Raw genomic sequence first — 21,302 nt, 5'->3', positions numbered from 1 at the left:
TCTCGAGAAAACAATCCAAGTTTCTCCAACCTCTCTTTATAGCTACTCTCTTATCTAGGGAACATCTTGATGTGCCTCTTCTGCACCCTCTCCAAAGCCTCAACATTCTTCCTCAAATGCAAATGAACAAAAGTGCATTAAATGTGGCCTAACTAAACTTTTATGCAGTTGGCAATTCCCATATGTAAAAGTAGAACAGATGAAGAACTTTTAAAATGGAAATTGATTCTTTAAAAAAAATAGTCTACAAGAATTGAACATCAATAGAGAGGTTTTTCAAAAACTGCTATGCTCTTAATGAATACATGATGAGCACACTGTTTCCCATGACTGAAGCGAAGTGTCTCGAATTTGGAGCAGAATAAGTGGCCAGTATTTTAGGATGAGAAAATTTTGAGTTATTCACTGCAGAGTTCTGTGGGTTCTTGAGTATACAGTATACCCATTATCTGGCATCTACGGAGATCATGGATGCCGCAGATACAAATTTTCCAGTGGACTGAGAAAATGCCTAATTAATGCACCTGCAATAAGAATACACAGATTAGGAAAAAAAGATGGTCCAAAAGTAATTTGGAAAAAAAATTATAGTATTGAATTATCTAAAGTTCACTTTAATCATGTAATTCCCATAACTTAAAACATTTAAATTCGGTTGCTGGAGCTGTAACAGTGTTGCACTAGCTGTCCAGCTGTCATAATTAACCTGTCCTCCCCCAAGTTTACAGATAAAGCCTTATTGATATACCTAATACGAATAAAGATGAGGTGTGGCGACAACTTCAGTTCCTAACTCCTTTTTGTGGTATCTATACAGGGGCACGCATCTACGGGCATTTTTTTCCCCACCGACAACAGTAAAAGCACCATTCTTGGCACCCGTCAGTACGTTCCTTCTTCTTTGTGGCACGCAAGGAGATGTATCTGCTGTGAATGTGGCTTGTACGTGAGCAGACTCTTGCAATGGCGTTTGGTAGAGTCTGTCAGCCTCCTGGGCCACGTCATGGGGATGGCAGAAACCCATGTTAGCTATTGGTATTCAGAAGCAACCCGGGAGTTTCGACAGGAATAGAATCTCAAAATACAAGCAATGAGAATGACTGTCCACTAACGCTAGCATCTCATTCATCAAGATGGATGGATTCCTGTCACCTAGCCCCTCCATATTCAAAAGCCGCATGCCATGCTCGTGCCTGGTCAATTCCAGTGTGTCCAGGAGAAAGTAATGGAACCTGATGTATTGGTTGCCTGCCGGAAGGTGCACAATAAATTCACTCACTAGCAATATCTGATGATGTTTCAAAATTTTGTGTCCTCAGCCGTTATGCCACAAAAACAAAACTGGGTTTCAGCCTGATTAAGCCATAACCGAGGTTGGTGGGGCCAAAAAGGAGGCAAGTGAACTCATACTGCATTAATTGCAGCTGTGGCTACATTCATGACAGCTATAGATTCCAACTTTGGCTGAATCTTGCAGTCAGGGTCACCAATTGTAGCAACTACTTTGGTAGAGCAACTAAATCAACACACATACACAAGGTTAGTCAGCCAAAGACTGTTTATTTGAGTTTGCCATCCTTTTATATCCCTCCTGTCCCGGTCTCCATGGAATGGCGGGGGGGCGTGATGTGTTTGCCGCCAATCTGCGGGGCTCCCACGGTGGGAGCCCCGTGCCCTCTAGAAAGAGGCATAGCAACCCAAAATGCAAACCCCTTGTTTGCTTCCAAGGGGAGTGTGCTGCTTTAGAGAATATTTACTTTTACAATTTAAACTTTTATTTTAAAAAAGTATTCTATTTCTCTAAAAAATATTTATTTATTTTGTTTGCTTTTTTTTTCTGCCAGTTGTTTTGAGTTTCCAGTTGATTGAATTAATTCTACTGTATTCATGTTGCGAGTTGGACCCTATGGGATTTAAGGGTCATGAGCATTGGATGGGAAAGTGGATTTGAAGTGGATGATTCCTTGCAGTCTTATTGAATGTGATAGCAGCTGCTGGGGCATGTTTCTAGGTTCTTAATGTTTCTTATATATTTTTCATAGTGGAAGATTGATGACAAGCCAGTAAAGATTGATAAGTGGGATGGAGCAGCTGTGAAAAATGCCTTGGACGACGCTGCCAAAAAGGTAAGCAAATTATCACATAGATTTCTTGCATTTTGTCTCAAACTAATTCAAAGTCCTGCTTTGATAGATCAGCCTGGAACATTTTGAAATATCTTACTCTAGGTGACTAGCTTTCCCAAGCACATAAACAATGAATAGACTTTTTCAGCTAATCAGCATGCTTACCGTATATGCCGTCATATAGGACATCCCTGGAATTTCCACCTAAAATGTTGGCTTTGAGAGATACCCTTTGAATAAGCCGTCATTTCGCCTACCCCGCCAAAAGTGTGACACTTACTGCTGACCAGTGGTTGTTGTTAAAAGCAGATCACAATATTTTAAAAACAAACGATCATTTAAAGGTTTACATTTCATTTGGATATTTTTAAGTAAACCACTCCTGTCAGCTCCTGTAACAGGCTATTTAAAGCCTGTACAGATCCGACAGCAGTCAGACTGGGCGGAAGAGACTTCGCAAATAATTAATAAGGCATACGCAAGATTGCATTGGACCTGGCGGGAAAATGATGGTGGTGTTGAGACTTCATTGTCAAGGTAAGTATTTTGGACCCTTTATATAGGATGGCCTGATTATGAAGGTAAAAATTTTAAGTTCCAAAGATCGACCTATACAATGGCATACATGGTACATTTAAGCTTGTGACAGGCTTCTCAGTATTCCACATGGGGTCATCAGTCTGAAACATTAATGAGTTTTGTCTATAAGTACATCATGACTTCCAATAATTTTAAAAAAAATTAATACTTTCCATTTACTTGTGTGTCATTGGTATCTGCTCAAATTAATTACATTTTGTTTCTGATTTTGTCGTAGGTTCTTCTTGAGAAGTATGGGTATGAGGAGAATTATGAGTTGATTGACGGCCGACTTCTCATTTGCACAATCTCTTGCCTCTTTGCAATTGTCGCCCTGATCTGGGATTATATGCATCCTTTTCCACAGTCGAAGAATGTTCTTGCTGCTTGTGTTCTTTCATATCCTTTTATTTGAAAGGGATCAATTATGTTATTGTCGTGCTATTGGGAGTGCTCCATTCTTTGGATGTCGCAATGCAAGTACTTATTGGGTGTGCCTTCTATAAAGTACTTGTTAAAGACCAGCCACAGCAATAGTATAGGAGACATGGAAGGAAATTTGTGCATAGTAAGGTCACCACAAATATCAGCAAGGTAGTGGGTATGTTAATCTTTGTGAGGTTTTTCAGTTGGTTGTTTTTCCAGACTCTCTTGTGTAGTCTTCCAAAGGCGCTATTTGCCTTGGCGAGTCTGTTGTCTATCTCGTTGTCGATCCTTGCATCTGATGAAATGGTGCAGCCGAGGTAGGTAAACTGGTTGACCGTTTTGAGTTTTGTGTGCCCGATGGAGATGTGGGGGGGCTGGTAGTCATGGTGGGGGGCTGGCTGATGGAGGACCTCAGTTTTCTTCAGGCTGACTTCCAGGCCAAACATTTTGGCAGTTTCCGCAAAACAGGATGTCAAGCGCTGAAGAGCTGGCTCTGAATGGGCAACTAAAGCGGCATCGTCTGCAAAGAGTAGTTCACGGACAAGTTGCTCTTGTGTCTTGGTGTGAGCTTGCAGGCGCCTCAGATTGAAGAGACTGCCATCCGTGCGGTACCGGATGTAAACAGCGTCTTCATTGTTGGGGTCTTTCATGGCTTGGTTCAGCATCATGCTGAAGAAGATTGAAAAGAGGGTTGGTGCGAGAACACAGCCTTGCTTCACGCCATTGTTAATGGAGAAGGGTTCAGAGAGCTCATTGCTGTATCTGACCCGACCTTGTTGGTTTTCGTGCAGTTGGATAACCATGTTGAGGAACTTTGGGGGGCATCCGAGGCGCTCTAGTATTTGCCAAAGCCCTTTCCTACTCACGGTGTCGAAGGCTTTGGTGAGATCAACAAAGATGATGTAGAGTCCTTTGTTTTGTTCTCTGCACTTTTCTTAGAGCTGTCTGAGGGCAAAGACCATGTCAGTAGTTCCTCTGTTTGCACGAAAGCCGCACTGTGATTCTGGGAGAACATTTTCGGCGACACTAGATGGTCATACCCACACTCCTGTTCGGCTCCGAATCATGGGTCCTCTACCGGCATCACCTACGACTCCTACAACGCTTCCACCAGCGTTGTCTCCGCTCCATCCTCAACATTCATTGGAGCGACTTCATCACCAACATTGAAGTACTCGAGATGGCAGAGGCCGACAGCATCGAATCCACACTGCTGAAGATCCAACTGCGCTGGGTAGGTCACGTCTCCAGAATGGAGGACCATCGCCTTCCCAAGATCGTGTTATATGGCGAGTTCTCCACTGGCCACCGTGACAGAGGTGCACCAAAGAAGAGGTACAAGGACTGCCTAAAGAAATCTCTTGGTGCCTGCCACATTGACCACCGCCAGTGGGCTGATCTCGCCTCAAACCGTGCATCTTGGCGCCTCACAGTTCGGCGGGCAGCAACCTCCTTTGAAGAAGACCGCAGAGCCCACCTCACTGACAAAAGACAAAGGAGGAAAAACCCAACACCCAACCCCAACCCACCAATTTTCCCTTGCAACCGCTGCAACTGTGTCTGCCTGTCCCACATCGGACTTGTCAGCCACAAATGAGCCTGCAGCTGACGTGGACATTATCCCTCCATTAATCTTCGTCCGCGAAGCCAAGCCAAAGAGAAGAGTGGGTATGTAATTTTTCATTGTCACTTTAGCTTGTGATATGATGCTCCATGACTAAGCCATAAGGGGACTTACTAACTAAATATCAATCCCTTGGCTGAGCAGTTACATCTCCAATTCTTTAGAACCCACAGCTTTGTAACTGAGTGGAGAATTTTACCCTCTGGGCCATAATCATGAATTACAAGCATTTTGGCAAAGGGAAGTGAACATGTCTAGCAGGAGAAGACCAAATGGTCTCTGCCATTCACCCATATCTTGATATGATTTTGGTTTCAACTCCACTCTTGTCAATTTCTTATTTTTAATTCCTTAAGGGTCGAGGATTATGTTTACTTTGGCCTTGAATATGCTCCATAATTCATCCACATCTTGCCGGTGCTGAGAATTCCAAAGATTTGTGCTCGAAATTCTTCCTCATTTGTGCTCTAAATCAGGCATTCTCCATGGAACAGTGGAAGCCATAAGCCCTCCTTGGGGCCATACCACATTTTTTTTTGGGGGGGGGGATATTTTTTAATGTAATAAGTAGGAGAAATGTAAGGAAGAAACCAACTAAACTTGATTGGTTCATGGGTAAGGGGCCCCATAAACTTTGAGCAGAGTCCTAAAGGGATCATAGCCAAACAAGGGTTGAGAATAACTGCTCTAAATAATTGTTCCTTTATTCTTAAATACAAACCTTAAGTTCCAGATCTCCAAGAGGTTAAGCATTCTTTCAACAATATTCTTGTCAAACTTTCTCATAATCCTAGGTTTCAGTGAAATGTCTCATCCTTCTAAAGTCCCGTGAGTATAATCTCAATTTGCTTGATCCTTTCTAACATCTTCATCCCAGGAAGCAACCTCTGAATTGCCCAGTGCAAGTATATTCCTCAAATAAGAAGTCCAAACTTAATGCAAGGCTGCAGTTGAAGGACAATGTTCTATTTGCTTCCCTAAGTACGAAATGTATCTGATTTGTTTTTTTATGCAAAAGGATATCCAGATCTGACAGAACAACAGCATCTACATCTTCTCTTCATGTGAACAATATTTACTTACCACCATAGTATATAATCACACTTTTTTCAACATTATCATCTTTTTGCCAGATTTTTGCCCATTTGCTTTATATATCCATATTCCTTTTCATCATCCTCAGATGTAGCTCTTCTGCCTCATTATATCATCAGTAAATTGGGGCAAAACACCCTCATTCTCTTAATATGAATTCTTTAAATTGATCTTCAAAAATTCTAATAAATTTGTGAATCTGTGTTATGATTTTCTAAATGTTGTGTTGTACCCTTAATGGTTACCATGCTTTCCAAGTATTGATAGCACATTCTTTGACTATAATTTCAGTGTTTAATGGGCCTCTTGAAAAGAAGTTTCATTAATTGTTTTCCAATCTGCTTAGACTTTTGATAATCTCAGGAATTTTGGAAGATTGATACTGAGCATCCAAAATATCTACAGCCATATGTTTTAAGACCTAAGATGCAGGCCATTAGACCCTTGGAACTTGTCAGTCTTTGTACTGTCAGTGTGCTACTTAGCTAGTCCTTGTTTTAAGTTCTCCAGGCCCCTTGATTGTATACTCTTTTTCAAATGCTTTCATTGTCTTCTGCCATGAAGAATTATTTGTTCAAAGTCTCTGGTATTCACTTTATTTTGCATTATTAATTTCTCAGTCTCATCCATTTCTCCCATTTTTTGAATAGATTTTCATAATTTTTGCATCTTCTCTATTAATTTAATATCATCCTTAACTTGGTGAGTTTGTATGCATTACCCTTGTAGAATATTTATTCCTCTGTGAGAGTATACCTCTTTTTTTTGAGAATCACGAAGTCTCTTAAATGTCACTTTGTCTACATCTATTTTCATAATTCACTTTAGACCACCATGTCCACTGTTCTCTTACCTATCTCTTTAGTTTAAAAGCTGCACAATGTCCATGATGCATTTTATGATCTGAAATGTGGACATCAGCTTATCTACTGAATTCTTTGAACTGCTAACACTTTTTCTAAATGAGACATTAGTGGATAGCTGTGATGTCCGTCAGATCCAACGTACTTCAGCAACTAGAGTTCACCTGTCCCCTCATTTTGCTTTTTGATTGGTAATTATTTTAATACAGTTTTCAAGATTTTAGTTCCCATTTTTGGATTGGATTATAATTTGCTATTAACTGCCTTAAAAGAGCAGATTTTATTTTGGGCTTCATTGCAAAGGGGTAAGAATTTAAAAATAAGATTGTTGTGTGAGATGCTAAAATAAATTTGGTTCCCTTAACCTAAAAGAAATACTATAACACTAGAAATAGTACAAGGGGATTCAGCTGGCTAATTCCTGGATGTGAAGGTTATCCTACTGAAAGAGACAACAGTAGGGACTTTATTCCTCGGATTAGAAGAATAACGGATGACCTTGTTCAGCCAAAGATCCTAAGGGGTCTTGAACAGGGTAGTTGTTGTTGGGAGGTTCTTACGAGTTGGGGAGTTTCAAATAAGGGGACGAGAGAAGAATTTGGTCATTTAAAATTAGCTATGTAAACATTTCTTCTCACAGAAGGTGATGAACCGGGAGTTCTCTGTTCTCTGTAGGTGATGGAAGCTGGATCACGAAAAGTGAGATGGATAAACATTTGATGAATAGAGGGGCATGAGAGGAGTTGAGGCCAACATAGATCAGCCACGTTCATCCTAAAAAATGTTCGGTTCCGGATCTTTATCGGTTAATCAGATTTTTCAGATAACCAAAAAATTGCTTTAAGCAGCCCAATGGCATCAGCAGAATTCTTGTATCGGCCGTCGCTGATCTCCGACACCTCCCACCACCGTTCCCGATACTTCCCAGGAGCTCGAGGTCCCCATTCCTGCCTGAGTACCCGAGGTCCCTGCTCCTGCCACCGTCGCTGATCCCTGACACCGCCCCACAGCCATGGCCACTCTTTCCCGGGAAGCCGATCTCCTTGATGACGCTGGGACAGCAGAGAACCAAAAACAGTGGAGGGTAAAGAAGAAATGGAAAGAGAGAGGGGAGGGAGTTACCTGAAACAAGAATAATCTCACCATGTACTATCTAACCCGTTGGCTTCCTGCAGTCACTCACTGATTGCTCAAGATTCCAGCCAGCATCCAGCCGTTCAGTCTCTGTCTTCCCAGCTGACTTTGAGCTCTGTTGTTATCAAACTAGTACTTACAGTGTGAAAGAGCCCCACATGAGCATGTCGGGTGAAAATATATTTTCAACTTGTGGTGTCATGTTGCCGCCAAATTTAATTATACAGAATTTTGGTAAAATGGTTTTCGGATCATTGGAAATGTACTGAAATAAAGAGGGAATATAGTTGCCAAACACCTTTCTATTACAATGTAATTATTTTCCTCTTTCTCAAGTTTTTGATTTTGAATTAGTGCCACTGAGCTTATCATTCAAATGTAATATTTTAAAGCTCAAAGCACCTTTTAAGTTTTATTCTCTATGGAACTTGTACTGCATGCTTCAGGGCTCTCTGCTACTTTGGGTATTACCAAAAAACATTTGTGTTTAGGGGTTGAGTTGGCTAAACGTAATCCACGACTATGTGGAAGAACCCTGAACAATTAGAAGAGTCAGAAGATTACAAGGAGGGTGGAGCAAATGAAAATGTCTGCATTTTTCTTTAACATTACTGCACCTATTTTGTTATGATGGGGATTCTTACATTTTATACATCCTACAAAGAGAGAAGCATATTTTTAATTGCTATACAGAAAGACCCTGCTGGACTGGATCCTGGTGACACCTGGCAGCTATCTTCAGCACTGAGGAGGTACTGAATTTTAATTTCTCTCTAAACCATTTAATTTTATCAATCAAACACAAAAGTCTGCAGGTGCTGTGATGGTGGTAAAAACACTTAGTGCTGCAGGAACTCAACACACTTGCAGCATCCATATTATCGACATTTCACGCCTGAACCCTCCTTCGAGGTAAGAAGGGCTCAGGTCCAAAATGTCAGTCACTTACCTTTACCTCCTATGAACATTGCAAGACCTGCTGAGTTCATCCAGCAATTCTGTTTTTAATTTATCAATTATTTTGGTTTAACATGGTTGGCGTAGCAGTTAGCGCAACACCTTTACAGCGCCAGCGATTGGAACCAGACGAGGATTTGAATCCCGTGCTGTCTGTAAGGAGTTTGTATGTTCTCTCCTTGTCTGTGTGGGTTTTCTCTGGGGGTTCCAGTTTCCTCCCATAGTTCAAAACATGCATGAGGTGTAGGTTAATGGGGTGTAAATTGGGCAGTACGGACTCGTGAGCCAAAATGGCCCGTTACCATGCTGAATGTCTAAAATTTTTTAAATTGTTACAACTTCCAGATGTCTATACAGCCCAGACTCTTATCATGTATGCAGCTAAATTAATAATAGCCTTTATATCAGCAAAGCTACATTTCTCAGACCCATCACCAATATTTAAAAACCTAATATTAGTTGGGAGTCCAGAAGAAATTGGTTTAACTTGCCAGCTTTTTTGGATGGGGTAGCAGGGTTAAAGGTAGAAGAAAATGTGTGGATCTTTTCACAGAGCCTTGCAACTCTAAGATGGTGCTCATTGGCCAGGGAAATGTTCCTGATCTTTGTTGTTTATTTATGTAAAGAAGCAGAGTTTGTGCTCGTATCCCCTCAATAAATGATTTGACCTGTCCTCTTGAAGATTTTGGAAGATGATTGTAAAGAGCATCAACTTTCTAATTATTCCAGGTTTGATGACCAGTACACATTAAGGATGACATTCATTGATGGCCGAACCAACCAGGAGCGGGAAAGGGAATTTACCAAGTCCCTAGAGTACTTCTTCGACGAATCTGGGACTTTGGTTATGGATTTCTTTGAGCCAGAAGTATCGAAACTGCATGATTCTTTAGGGAAGAAGAAAAAGATGAAATAAGAGTCTGTGTGCTTTGCTTTCTGTTGTACTCAAGAAAAGGAAAAAAACTTTGATTGATTTGTTGTGATTGTGTTGTGTTCTCTGCTGGCTGCTCCCACAGGCTTGGGGGAGATTCAAACTAGAGGGCATGGTTTAAGATTGAAGGGGGAAAATTATAAGGGGAACATGAGGGGAAATTTCTTTACGCAGAGGGTGGTGGGGATGTGGAATGAGCTTCCGACAGACGTGGTCGAGGCGGGATCATTGGTTACATTTAAGGAAAGACTGGATCGTTACATGGATAGGAGGGGACTAGAGGGATATGGACCGGTGCTGGTCAGTGGGACTAGGAGGGTGGGGATTTGTTATGGCATGGACTAGTGTGGCCGAACTGGCCTGTTCTGTGCTGTAAGTGGTTATATGGTTAAATGGAATCTAATTTCTAAAGTCATTCAACAGCAGCGTATGTTTATGTAGCACTTTTAAAATGTCTCGCCTTCCCGCAAATTGCCCTGGACAACACAAGATTTCAAATCTTCTTCTTCACTCTGGCTGGGAAGCAGGGTACAGAAATGGATAAATGTTTTGGATCTTCTCACTCTACATCAAGGGAAAATTCTGCTCACCCATGATTAGATGTTGGAGAGTGTAGAGAAAGAACTTGATGTTTTCATGGTTCATATGAACTTGAGTCTTTTGGGTAATGTTCCCAGTGGGTAACATGTAGGATAAACTTTTGAAACCAAGACCTTCATGTAGTAGAGAGGGATATGTGTCCTATGATAGGGGAATCTGGCACTACTTGCTCGGTGCTGTTTATTTCTTGTGCAGCTTGTTTGTCAAGAATTGCCTGTTTGATTCTATGTACAAGATTGGAGATGAATTAACACATCTCCGAGCAACTTCACTTGATTGTTCCTCTCCTTCCATAGGCACTGCTTGTGCTGCAGTGGTTTTTTCCATGTTTTTTTTAAATTTTACTCCAAATTACAGCATCTGTGTCTCAAGTAGTTAATGTAGTTTAGCTCTTCTGAATATGGAAAGCGTTCAAACTAGCTGCAGCCTACGGTATAAAATATAGATTGATCAATGGTAATCAATGCCTTTGTGTGCCTTGCTGCTCTGTGAAAGAATGTGAAGAGGGTCATATATACTTTAAGAAGAATGAGGGGCCCCAGGATGTTTGCTGCCTGGCAACCACCAGTTCATTCACAAAATGATGTGCTATATAGATGAGTAGTGTGTAGCTTATTGCTGATAGGATGATGATTGTCACAGGAGAAAAGATTGTTTTGTGGTTGGGTAAGTTAGATGGTGGCAGGAGGATACAAACTCATGCATTTGTATATTCGGGGAGCTCCTTGATCCTCTAAGGGGGGGGGGTGACAGACCTCCATCAAGCTTGTTTGAAAATAGAAAGGTATTAGGAAATAGTGTCTGAGCCCTCCATTCCTTACCTCGATTGCTGAAGAATAAAGTACCACCCTGGACCTGGACAAAGGGGGCCAAAAAAGTGACCATCCACAATTGGCAAGCTAGTCAGGAGTCCAATAGACTTGGTGGGACTGCAGAGTGGAGCTGATGGATTGCGGGGTTCCATTGGTAGATAACTTGTAAGCAGGTACTTTTTTAATAGAAGTCTGTGAATGAGGGTCCACACAGTCCCAGGGATAGTCCCAAACGAGTGATGGACTCATTGTGGTGAGTGCATGAGAGTTTGATAACCAGATACGGAAATAAGGAATGGACAGCTTGTGAACTGGGTAAAAGTTGATTAAGTTTAGAAGTGAGTAAGAGCGATTATCAAACGTGTTTTAAGAAAATTGAGTAAGGGGAGCCTTGAGGGCGGATAGAAGCTGCAAGTGAGGAAATGTCATACACAGCTCCTTCAGCCACATGTGAACCTGAATAAGAGAAAAAGGGAGAATAAAATGGATAAAAGGGGAAATTGAAAACATATAGACCAATGGAAGAGTGAGTCCCGGAGGGTATGTGAAGTATGGCAGGTTACGACCGGTAAATTCAAAGTCAGGGAATGTGAGTTGATTACCTTTAATGGCTCATGGAATTGGAGCGGCCACCGTTGTACACAACACCAACATCCCAGAGGGAGCAGATTTCAGGAATGTATGTGGCTTCCAAAGAGCAGGTGCATAATGGCCGACGAACAGATCCACTAATGGAATGACTGTACAAGGGAAGAGCAGGTTGGGGTACGAGAAGTACAAGTTGAAAGACAGTTTAGAATGATCTTGCCAAGATCCATAGGCAATAGGGAGAGAGCCTGAATGGGGACAGGTGGAACTGACTCCCCAAGTAACTAGTACACAAATGAACTTAAGAAATCAGCATCCCCCATTTAACCCTTCAGACAATGAGAATAAGGGATACAGGCAGATAGTGGAAGAAGGGGAAAAGGATGTGTGACCTCAGATCCCACTAGAAGAGTGTGAGAGGCGATGTATGCAGAGAGAACAAGAATAACAAGGAGGAGAGAGTTGGAACCTGGGGAAAGAAATCATCAAAGATATTGTGAACTTAACTATTGGGGGATCAGGCTGCATCCATATCGTTGGCAGGAAGCTGCACAGAAAATGAACACAATTTAATTAAGCAGGTGAAGAGGGAGCAAGACCATTACATGGGACAGGTTGAAAAGCTAACTTTGGAACTTATGGGAGACCCTCGTGTCAGTTCAAAGGAAAAAATGAAAATTTTTGATGAGATTAAATTACTTTGAGGGCAAAGTGGTAAAGGAGCTGAAGTATGCAGATCTGAGCGAATAAGGAGGAATTCAGACTCAACTGAGATGTGTGGCCCACTGCATGTGGACTGGGAAGAGGAACCAGCACAAATGGCCCCAGGCGTAAACAGTATACTCCATGGTCCCATATAGATACAGAAAACCTTGCTTGGCAGAGGGAGCAGGGCCCTGGATAGCAAAGTTTGAATCCCATAGGAGCCACAATACTTTGGCGACCTGAAACAACTATTGGCCAACAGTGCTAGACTAGGCAAAGGAAATTTTTGGGGAAGTGGATCTAAAGAGAGTTGTGGCACCAACAAAAGTGATGGAGAAATGACTTGTGGAGTCTTCCCAAATAGGGCCAATCTTGCACAAATCACAGATGCTGAAAGGAAGGTGAGGATGTTCACGATCTTGGCAGAATGCAGGAAGCTTGCCTCACTAATATGGGTGAGCCATTTGATGCCACAGAAAGCTTCCAAACCATGTTTTTCCACATAGTCTGGAAGGTACTGCCACAACCTGTGCAGAAGGCCCTTGAAAAAGTTGTAGGCCAGGATAGTGAGAAACGGGAAAAGCACTGTGTCGGTATAGTACATCACAGGAGATTACACAAGGAGGCTGAGAATGTCTGAGAATCAGAATAAGGTATTAAGAAGTTATTGATGCTACAGATGGCAGATGACGAAAAGAAGACAGGTGATCAGAAATCAATCCAGTCTCCCGTGGTTATACTAGCACTGCTACAGACCTCTGCTCACCTGACAGCAGCTCAAACAAGCAGCTTCTCACCACAAGGGAATCGTTCGCCATTGCCTTCACCCTCCATTTCCTTTGGAAATCCTCCCCTGCATCACACAAACCCAGCGTCGACAACCTATTAGATGAGATGGCAGTACGTTGGACAATGTTGGACCTGTGGACAGCCAGGCTGCCCAGAGAACCTGTTTACAGCCCTACCTTAGAGGAGCTCCCAACCGGGGAGGTAGACAGCAGAGAGGTTGGGGTTGGACTCGGGTTATGGAGGCTACCATAACATGATGCCGTTGGCTACTAAAGAGTATTTAACTGGAGATTGGCGGCCCAGTCAAGATCGGGAAGAGGAAAACCCAAAAGAGACAGATCCCAGAGAACCCTAAGTAGGGAGCAAATGGTTCCAGTTATGTCTTTACACCTACTGATTGAACCATAAATTGACATTGAGATTGACGGGAAAAAGTAGTTTCTGATCGACACTGAAGCTACTCATTCTTGTGTTGGTATGGACAGTGTTGGATTACAGCTCACATCAAAACATATTAAGATGAGAGGATTCTTTGGCGTGACAAACTGTTCCATTTGTTGAAAAGCAAGCAATTACAATAGGAAACAAGTCTGTTGAAGCACAATTGCTGATCGTGCCCAGTACCCCAGTAGATTTAATGGGACGTGACTTGTGTAAACGTAATGCATTCATTGCATGCATGTCAGATGCCATCATTGAAAAGAGTAGTGGCATCTGTGGAAAACTACCTGCTCAGTGACAAGGAAAGCCAGCAGAGAGTACTGGAAAAGCCTGAAATGTACCTGACTTTGTACTTTGATTTACTGGGCAGTGATTGAAGTATATAGGAGGGACATTGAAGAATACCTGGAAGGGAAGAAAGGCATGATCACCACTACAGCCATCTATATTGGAAAAGAGGGTGTGGGGGGAATGGTGAGGCTAGGAGATCAAACTTCCTTCTGAGGCGAGGTACAAAATGGCTGATACAGCAGCCCCACATGTTACCCTTGGCATTGGTCCTGGATTTGAAGCAAAGGATATTTGCCCAATGGTTAAAATAATGTTGGTGCAACAGTTTTCAATGTCAGATATCCTTGTTAAAAAGGACGAGATGAGGGCAAGTGGCTCATCTTGGGCAAGTTGAGAACTTCCGACACAATGGAGAGGAACAAAGTGAAGGTAGGGCCATAAAAGTTTTAACCTCCTGAAAAGAGGCATATCTTGAGGATGTTCCTAAAAACCTATGGGTAGAAGGGAGGCCATGACATCAACAAGATGAAGTCTGCAGGACTGGTAAAAATACAGCTGAAACCAGGAATGCAAGGCGCAAGAGAAAAATAGTATTGACTTAATAAAGAGGGATAATTCAAGGCCTACTGGAAGCAGGTGTGACCTATCCAAAAACCAGCCCCTGTAATACTCCAATCCTACTTGTTAAGAAGAGCAAGGGAAAATGGAGAATGGTGCAAGGTCAAAGATCCCTGAACAAACAAGTCATTGCAGATGATCCAGTGGTTCCAGACCCCTCCACAAGCACTACAATGTGCTCTACTGTGATCAATTTGTGTTCAGCTTCCTTCTCCATTCCATTACATCCTGAATCATAGTATCTGTTTCCATGAACCTTCTAGGGTCAACATTGCCCCAAAGATACTTAGAATCACCAAGTATATTCAATAGGGTGGTAAGAGCAGATCTGGCTGATCACACACCACTTATCCAATATGTAGATGACCTGCTACTGTGTGGCCCATCCCTGACTGCATGGCAGGAAGATAGCAAAGGCCATCTTAAGCTACTGGTTGACATAAAGTGTTGTGGTGCGCTGTTAGCTAGAATCAGACACACACAAGGTAAAGACTGTACAACAGGCTTTCATCCACAAAGACTTCCACAGAGCCAGGCTCGGGGTGCTGGTGCAGGCTTCGAGCCCAGAGGGTGATTGACACCCGACTGCGTGGGGCTTGATCCAGTCAGGCCGATTGATTGACAGGCGGCCAGGTGTTGTCCTGTCCCCTTCCTCTCCTGCAGGAGGCCAGCGGTGGAGCACTGACGTCACGACCGCTCTGCTCACGGGGCTAAAATGTAGTCCAGCCTACCCCAAAGCATCAATGCAGCTGATTGGCTGGAGTTGATGATCCAATAGGATGATCTGTCTTTGGTTACCAGGCTAAAGATGGCAGCGGTGTTGGAAGTGGACGGGCCCGGGCCACACGGCGACCACCACGGGCACGAAGTGGAGGAGGAGCTGGTAAGGAGAGTCGGCCCGTCCCGGCGCGGCGACTGGCTCCCCGACCCTCAGCCCGGTCTCGCTGGCGTTTCCCTGGGGCCCGGACTCGCTGCCCAGGCTTCCCCCGGTCGGTTCCACGTAGGAACACCGGGCCAACCTGGCACGGTCGCTGCCCGGGGCCTGGGCCCTGTCTCCATCTCCGCTCGGGGAACCGGGTCCAGGTCTCAGCGGCCGCCTTCTCCCGGCGCCCCTGCCGGCGCGGCCCCCACCCCCACCCCTTCCCTGCCGGCGCGGCCCCCACCCCCACCCCTTCCCTGCCGGTTCGTCTCCCACCCCCACCCCTTCCCTGCCGGTTCGTCTCCCACCCCCACCCCTTCCCTGCCGGTTCGTCTCCCACCCCCACCCCTTCCCTGCCGGTTCGTCTCCCACCCCCACCCCTTCCCTGCCGGTTCGTCTCCATCCTTTGCCGGGGATTTTTTTTCACCTCCCTGAAGAACTGAACATGTTCCTGGTCATAACTGATTTCGAACTGTCGTTGCAGAATGAGTGAGAGTTATATATTTTCCATCATGTTCATCATCATCTGATTTTGCACGGACAACCTGACAAAACCGTGTCTCTCCAGCCCAGGGGGCGCACACAAAGGATCAAGTGACCCCTGTCCTAAAGCCATGCATTCACTAGATTGGACAGTAGCAATGGGGACGTTAAGAGATTTAATAGTTACTGATGGGTTTTCATCAAAATTGGCCATGTCATTGCAGCTACCTGTCTTTTGTTTTGTCTGTTGGTCTGTGCTCCTCTCCCTGCCCTTTCTTTCCTCTTTCCCAGCTTTTTAAACGGGTGCCTTTCAACTCCTACCTTGAAGGTCTTGGGCCTGAAATGACGGTGATGTATCTTTACCTCCTATGCCTGTGTTCCTCCAGCATTCCTGTGATTTTACCATGATCACAGAGACTGCAGACTTTCATGTTTCACTTTATTTTAATTTCCTCCAGACAGCTTTAAAAAAAAATTGAAGTGTCTGAGACTAGGTGGCTGATGTTTAAAGGAAGAGGGGTTTTTAGGGGATTAGAGAGAGAATTTTTTTTCACCCAGAGGGTGATATGAATTTAGAGAACAATGCCTGAGGAAATTTTGGTGGAGGCAGAGGCACTCAGCTTCAAATAACTAGATCAGCACTTTGATCACCAAGGTATTGACAGCTTTGTACCAAATGCTATAAATGAGATATGTCGTTTTGGTTCTTCATGATTGACGTGGATGTCTTTCTCTGTACAGCAATTTTATCTCAAGCTCTCCAACTGCCAGCTCATCTATTTGTTGATTCGTTGGTTTTCAATTTAAGGTGTGGTTTTTGAGTACATTTGTCTTCCTCTCTTGTTTCTCTGCACTTTTGCAACGACCTCCTGTCATTGCTCCACTGTGATGTCTCTTCGAGGGATAGTAAGCCTGAAGTTTTGCTCCTCTCTTTGGGAGTTCTGTGACAGTCTCACTGCTCCTGCTCTATGATGCCTGCTGCTGTTCACCTACCACCAGCCAACCTGTACTCTTCCCCCACCCTTTTTGTGTATTTGGTGTTCCTGATGAAGTGTTTTGGTCTGAAAGTTTGATTATCAGTTGCCTTCCATGGATGCTGCCTGATCTGCAGAGTTCCTTCAGAATTTTGTGTTTTTCATATGCTCAGCAGCTCTCCTTTTGATAATTGCTTTTGAACAGTATGGGGTAATTCATAGCATGTGATTAACACATTTTTGAAGTGGAGCATCCAGCAATGGCCCACATGCTGTTGAGGAGAACATTAAAAACTGTGCAAAGGCAGCAACCTGGAGTCGTTGGAGTTGATGCAGCACCACCTCCATATTCTTAAGCTGCTCCTGTTACAAGCTGAAGTGATGAATGGGGGCTCAGTTTTAATTTTTAAGAAGAATTTTGGACAGGTACATGGATTGGAGGACTATGGAGTGTTATGATTGGGTTGTAGATCAGTGGAATTAGGTTCAGCAGGGACTAGAAGGGCAGAAAAACCTGTTTCAATGTGCTCTATGGTTATCTGCCTAGAGTTCCCGCAGGGATTGGTATTGGGACGACTTCTTTTTGCGTTGTATGTTCATGATCTAGATTGTGGGGAAAAAAGGCTTTGTGGCTATATTTACAGATGATTGAAAGATAGGTGGCAGGGCAGGTGGTGATAAGGAAACAGAGGATGGAGAAACTTAGTTTAGCAGTATGGGTAAAGTGGCAAATAAAATGCAATGTTGGAAAGTGTATGGTCATGCACTTTGATAGAAGGAATAGATGGGCCAACTATAAAAGGGGTCCCTTTGACTCGTAACACTGGAAAGGCTCTGCAATGCTGCCCGATATTAAAGTCTAGGTTCTCTAAAATCATTTAGGTTATTTTAAGTGTATCCTCTGGTCAGAGTCCTTAACTGAATGCAGCATAGCTCAACCTACCTGCTTTCATTCATTTCATAGACAATGCTTCAGCCTTTTCCCTTCATTTCATCCTGACCCACCTGGAAAATTACGCCTTGTACGCCAGGCTGCTGTTCATTGACTTCAGCTCGGTGTTTTATAAGATCGTTCCTTGGGCTGGTGGAGAAGCTTTCCCCGCTGGGAACATCCCTCTCTGTAACTGGATTCTGGACTTCCTAACGTAAAGATGGCAGGATGTCGAGCACCATCACGCTGAGCCTGGTGAACTCAGGGCTGAGCCTGATCAGCAACAATGATCAGAGGTGGAAAATCTCATAATATGGTGCGAGAGGAACAACCTGATTTTCAATGCAGAAAAGATGAAGGAGATGATCGTGGGCTTCAGGAGGACCAGGAGTGATCACCTTCCTCCACACATCAACAGCACTGTAGTAGAGAAAGTGGAGAGCACCAAGTTCCTTAGAGTCCACTTAACTAGTGACCTATCATGGACACTCAACATCTCCTCTCCGCTCAGGAAGGCGCAACAGCAACTGCACTTCCTGAGAAGTCTGAAATGGGCAGGGTTACCAGCCACCATTATGTCAACCTTCTATAGGGCTTCTGTGTCCTGGCCGGCTGCATCACAATGTGGTACAATTGCTGCAGAGAAATGGATCAGAGGTTAATCCACAGGACCATAAGAGTGGCAGAGAGGTTCACTGGAGTGTCCCTTTTCCCCTATCAACACGATCTACTGGGATCATGGTCTGAAGAGGGTACACAAAATCATTGAAGACCCCTTCCACCCTGCCTACAGCATCTTCCAGCTGCTCTTGGGGAAGAGATACAGGAACATCAGAGCCAGCCCCACCAAGCTGAGAAACCGCTTCTTCCCACAGGCTAAATGACCAAAGAAACTGCTTGAGGCTCTCATATTTATGAAACAATTTTTATTTGTATATATGAATACTTGCCCTGTATTGTTTGTATGTGTGTTATGTGCGGCTGTGTCTCTGTGTGTTTCGTACAGAGGACTGGAGAACGCTGTTTTGTCAGGTTGTACTTGTACAATCAGATGACAATAAACTTGACTCATGATTTTCCCTGTTTTTTTTTCAGATTGACCTGACCGGCCTGTCACCAGAAGAAAGATGGAGGTGAGATACATTTGTAGTAAGGTAGGAGATAGAGACATTGGAGAAGGGGCTTGAGAAATTTACAAGGATGATTCAAGGGCTAGAACTTGCAGTGATATGGGAAAAACTGATGTGATTCTTTAACAAAGTAAAAGCAGAGAGACTTTGAAATTTATAAAGAGCTTTGTTAAGCTAGACATAAAGATTATATTTCTGGGAATTCAAAATGAGAGATTTATTAATATCTCTTTCTCTCTCTTTGGCTTGGCTTCGCGGACGAAGATTTATGGAGGGGTAATGTCCATGTCAGCTGCAGGCTCGTTTGTGGCTGACAAGTCCGATGCGGGACAGGCAGACACGGTTGCAGCGGTTGCAGGGGAAAATTGGTTGGTTGGGGTTGGGTGTTGGGTTTTTCCTCCTTTGTCTTTTGTCAGTGAGGTGGGCTCTGCGGTCTTCAAAGGAGGTTGCTGCCCGCCGAACTGTGAGGCGCCAAGATGCACGGTTTGAGACGATATCAGTCCACTGGCGGTGGTCAATGTGGCAGGCACCAAGAGATTTCTTTAGGCAGTCCTTGTACCTCTTCTTTGGTGCACCTCTGTCATGGTGGCCATTGGAGAGCTCGCCATACAAATCAAATAAAGTTGAGACTGTTAGTCTACAAAGCAATCCATGGGGATTGGGTAGGAAAGTAAAGTCGAAATACATAAATAATTATGAGGTCACATGAAACCAGTCACTGGAATCTGGAGTGAAAGGTTCGTTTATTGCCACGTGTTCAAAATTCAGTGATAGGTTGTTTTGCGAGCAGATCAGAAGGCTTCCTGCACAAAACATCAACATGTCTTGTTTTTAAAGAACGTTGCAGGACCTGTTGATTTTCTCCAATATTTTTCTCAATTACACAATGCCTGCAGACTTTATTTAACATCTTTTTTTCTCCTGCTGATGTGTCTTCAGCAGATTTTTTTTTTTGTACTAAACAATCATAGTCTGATGGAGCAGTCTGTGGAGACCAGGAACAGATATGGAAAAATGTAGCTCAAGCAGCATTTGTGCAGTGAAGCATTTCCGATGTGAGATCCATCAACAGAAAGGAAAAGATTTAGTCTTGGGCCTGATGGTTCATTTGCATCCTGGTTCCATCCACTACTAACCCCACATTGCATCCATCAGATAAACCACCCCCTCCCCAACCCCAATCCGATCATCTGGTTCTATCTACTCTTTACCTAATCCTATAATGGTTCTCATTGTCACTTGCTTATTGGATTTCATCACCGGTAGTCTTTGTGTTCCTCCATCTGCCGTCTCCACCTTTACCCTTCTCTCTCTCTCCCTACTTTTTTTTCTTTGCTTCCACTTGCCTATCTCCCAAAATCCCTCTCTCACCTGCCTCTGTATGACTGTCATCCTTCACCCCAATGGTCTACCTATCCAACTCAACCCTCCCTTCCTCTTTATTGGCGGTCTCAGGACTGAGTTTAGATGGAAGACAGCCAATAGAGAAGTATGTTTAAAGTTGCAGGGTGTTTTTGAGGGGAATGGGGAGGGTGGGTAGGTGAAGAGAATAGAAGAAATGCCTAAGATAAGGTGCAGACTGTAGTCATCAAGGTAATGATTACTTTAATAAGGTATGGAAAACCAGGACAAGAATTGGGCTTAATACATCAGTAAATGGAAGTTGATCAACAACAAAAAAAATCTTAATTTGTAATTGTTACATTTCAAATTTGGTTTCAAGGGTTGCATTGTACCAAGGCATAAAATGAAGTGTTATCGACCTTGTATTAGGGATCATCAGAACGTAGTAAAGATAGAAGTCAGAATGGAGCAGGATGGAGAAGTAAATTAGCATGTGACTAGAAACTCAGGGTTGCTCTCTCATGAACTTAATAACTAATGTTGCAATTATTACACAAAAGTGCTGAAGAAAATCAGCAGGTCCCGCAGCAAAGAAAGATATCTAACCAATGTTTCGGCCTGAGCCCTTCGAAAATGAATAAGCAAAAAGCAGGCAGGTGCCTGAAGAGAAAGGTAGGGGTGGAGGGAAGTGGGAGAACACAGGGCAACAGGCCTTAGGTGGCATGAGAGAGAAGCTGAGAATCATTTGGGAGAAGGGGATGGCTCTGTGAATGCAGAGCTGGAGGATAGGAAACATAGGGATAAAGAAAGAGAGATAGATGGGAGGGGGGGGGGGTTCTGAACAAAAACAGGAGTTGGAAGTTGTCCAGCCGGAATACGAGGTGAAGATGAAACTGATAGTTTCTTTCTACCCTGTTTCTTTTGATAGACCTTAAAATACGA

At 43.5% G+C, this 21,302-nt stretch overlaps 2 protein-coding genes across 4 annotated transcripts in view; both read left to right on the top strand.

The window, feature by feature from the left end:
* spcs2 (signal peptidase complex subunit 2) overlaps nt 1-9,787 on the top strand; it is a 30,942-nt gene extending 21,155 nt beyond the window's left edge. Inside the window, exons 2-5 of one of the 2 annotated variants that reach the window (XM_069892233.1) lie at nt 2,043-2,126; nt 2,944-3,104; nt 8,465-8,599; nt 9,534-9,787. In XM_069892233.1, coding sequence (XP_069748334.1) covers nt 2,043-2,126; nt 2,944-3,104; nt 8,465-8,599; nt 9,534-9,720 — 567 coding nt within the window. In that variant the 3' untranslated portion in view covers nt 9,721-9,787. Of the gene's footprint in view, nt 1-2,042; nt 2,127-2,943; nt 3,136-8,464; nt 8,600-9,533 lie in introns of those variants that run through there. The other variant, XM_069892232.1, reaches the window with a different exon arrangement.
* A 5,568-nt stretch (nt 9,788-15,355) lies between these two features.
* Nucleotides 15,356-21,302, top strand: part of LOC138739679 (E3 ubiquitin ligase Rnf121) — a 92,349-nt gene continuing 86,402 nt past the window's right edge. For both annotated transcript variants that reach the window (XM_069892231.1, XM_069892230.1), the window contains exons 1-2: nt 15,356-15,462; nt 18,982-19,019. In XM_069892231.1, the coding sequence (XP_069748332.1) occupies nt 15,388-15,462; nt 18,982-19,019 (113 nt within the window). In that variant the 5' untranslated portion in view covers nt 15,356-15,387. The remainder of the gene's footprint in view (nt 15,463-18,981; nt 19,020-21,302) is intronic.

This window comes from Narcine bancroftii, chromosome 7 (assembly GCF_036971445.1).
Source record: "Narcine bancroftii isolate sNarBan1 chromosome 7, sNarBan1.hap1, whole genome shotgun sequence".
Taxonomy (NCBI): domain Eukaryota; kingdom Metazoa; phylum Chordata; class Chondrichthyes; order Torpediniformes; family Narcinidae; genus Narcine; species Narcine bancroftii.
The sequence above is the reverse complement of the archived record's forward strand: the minus strand, read 5'-3'. Positions and strand labels throughout refer to the sequence as shown.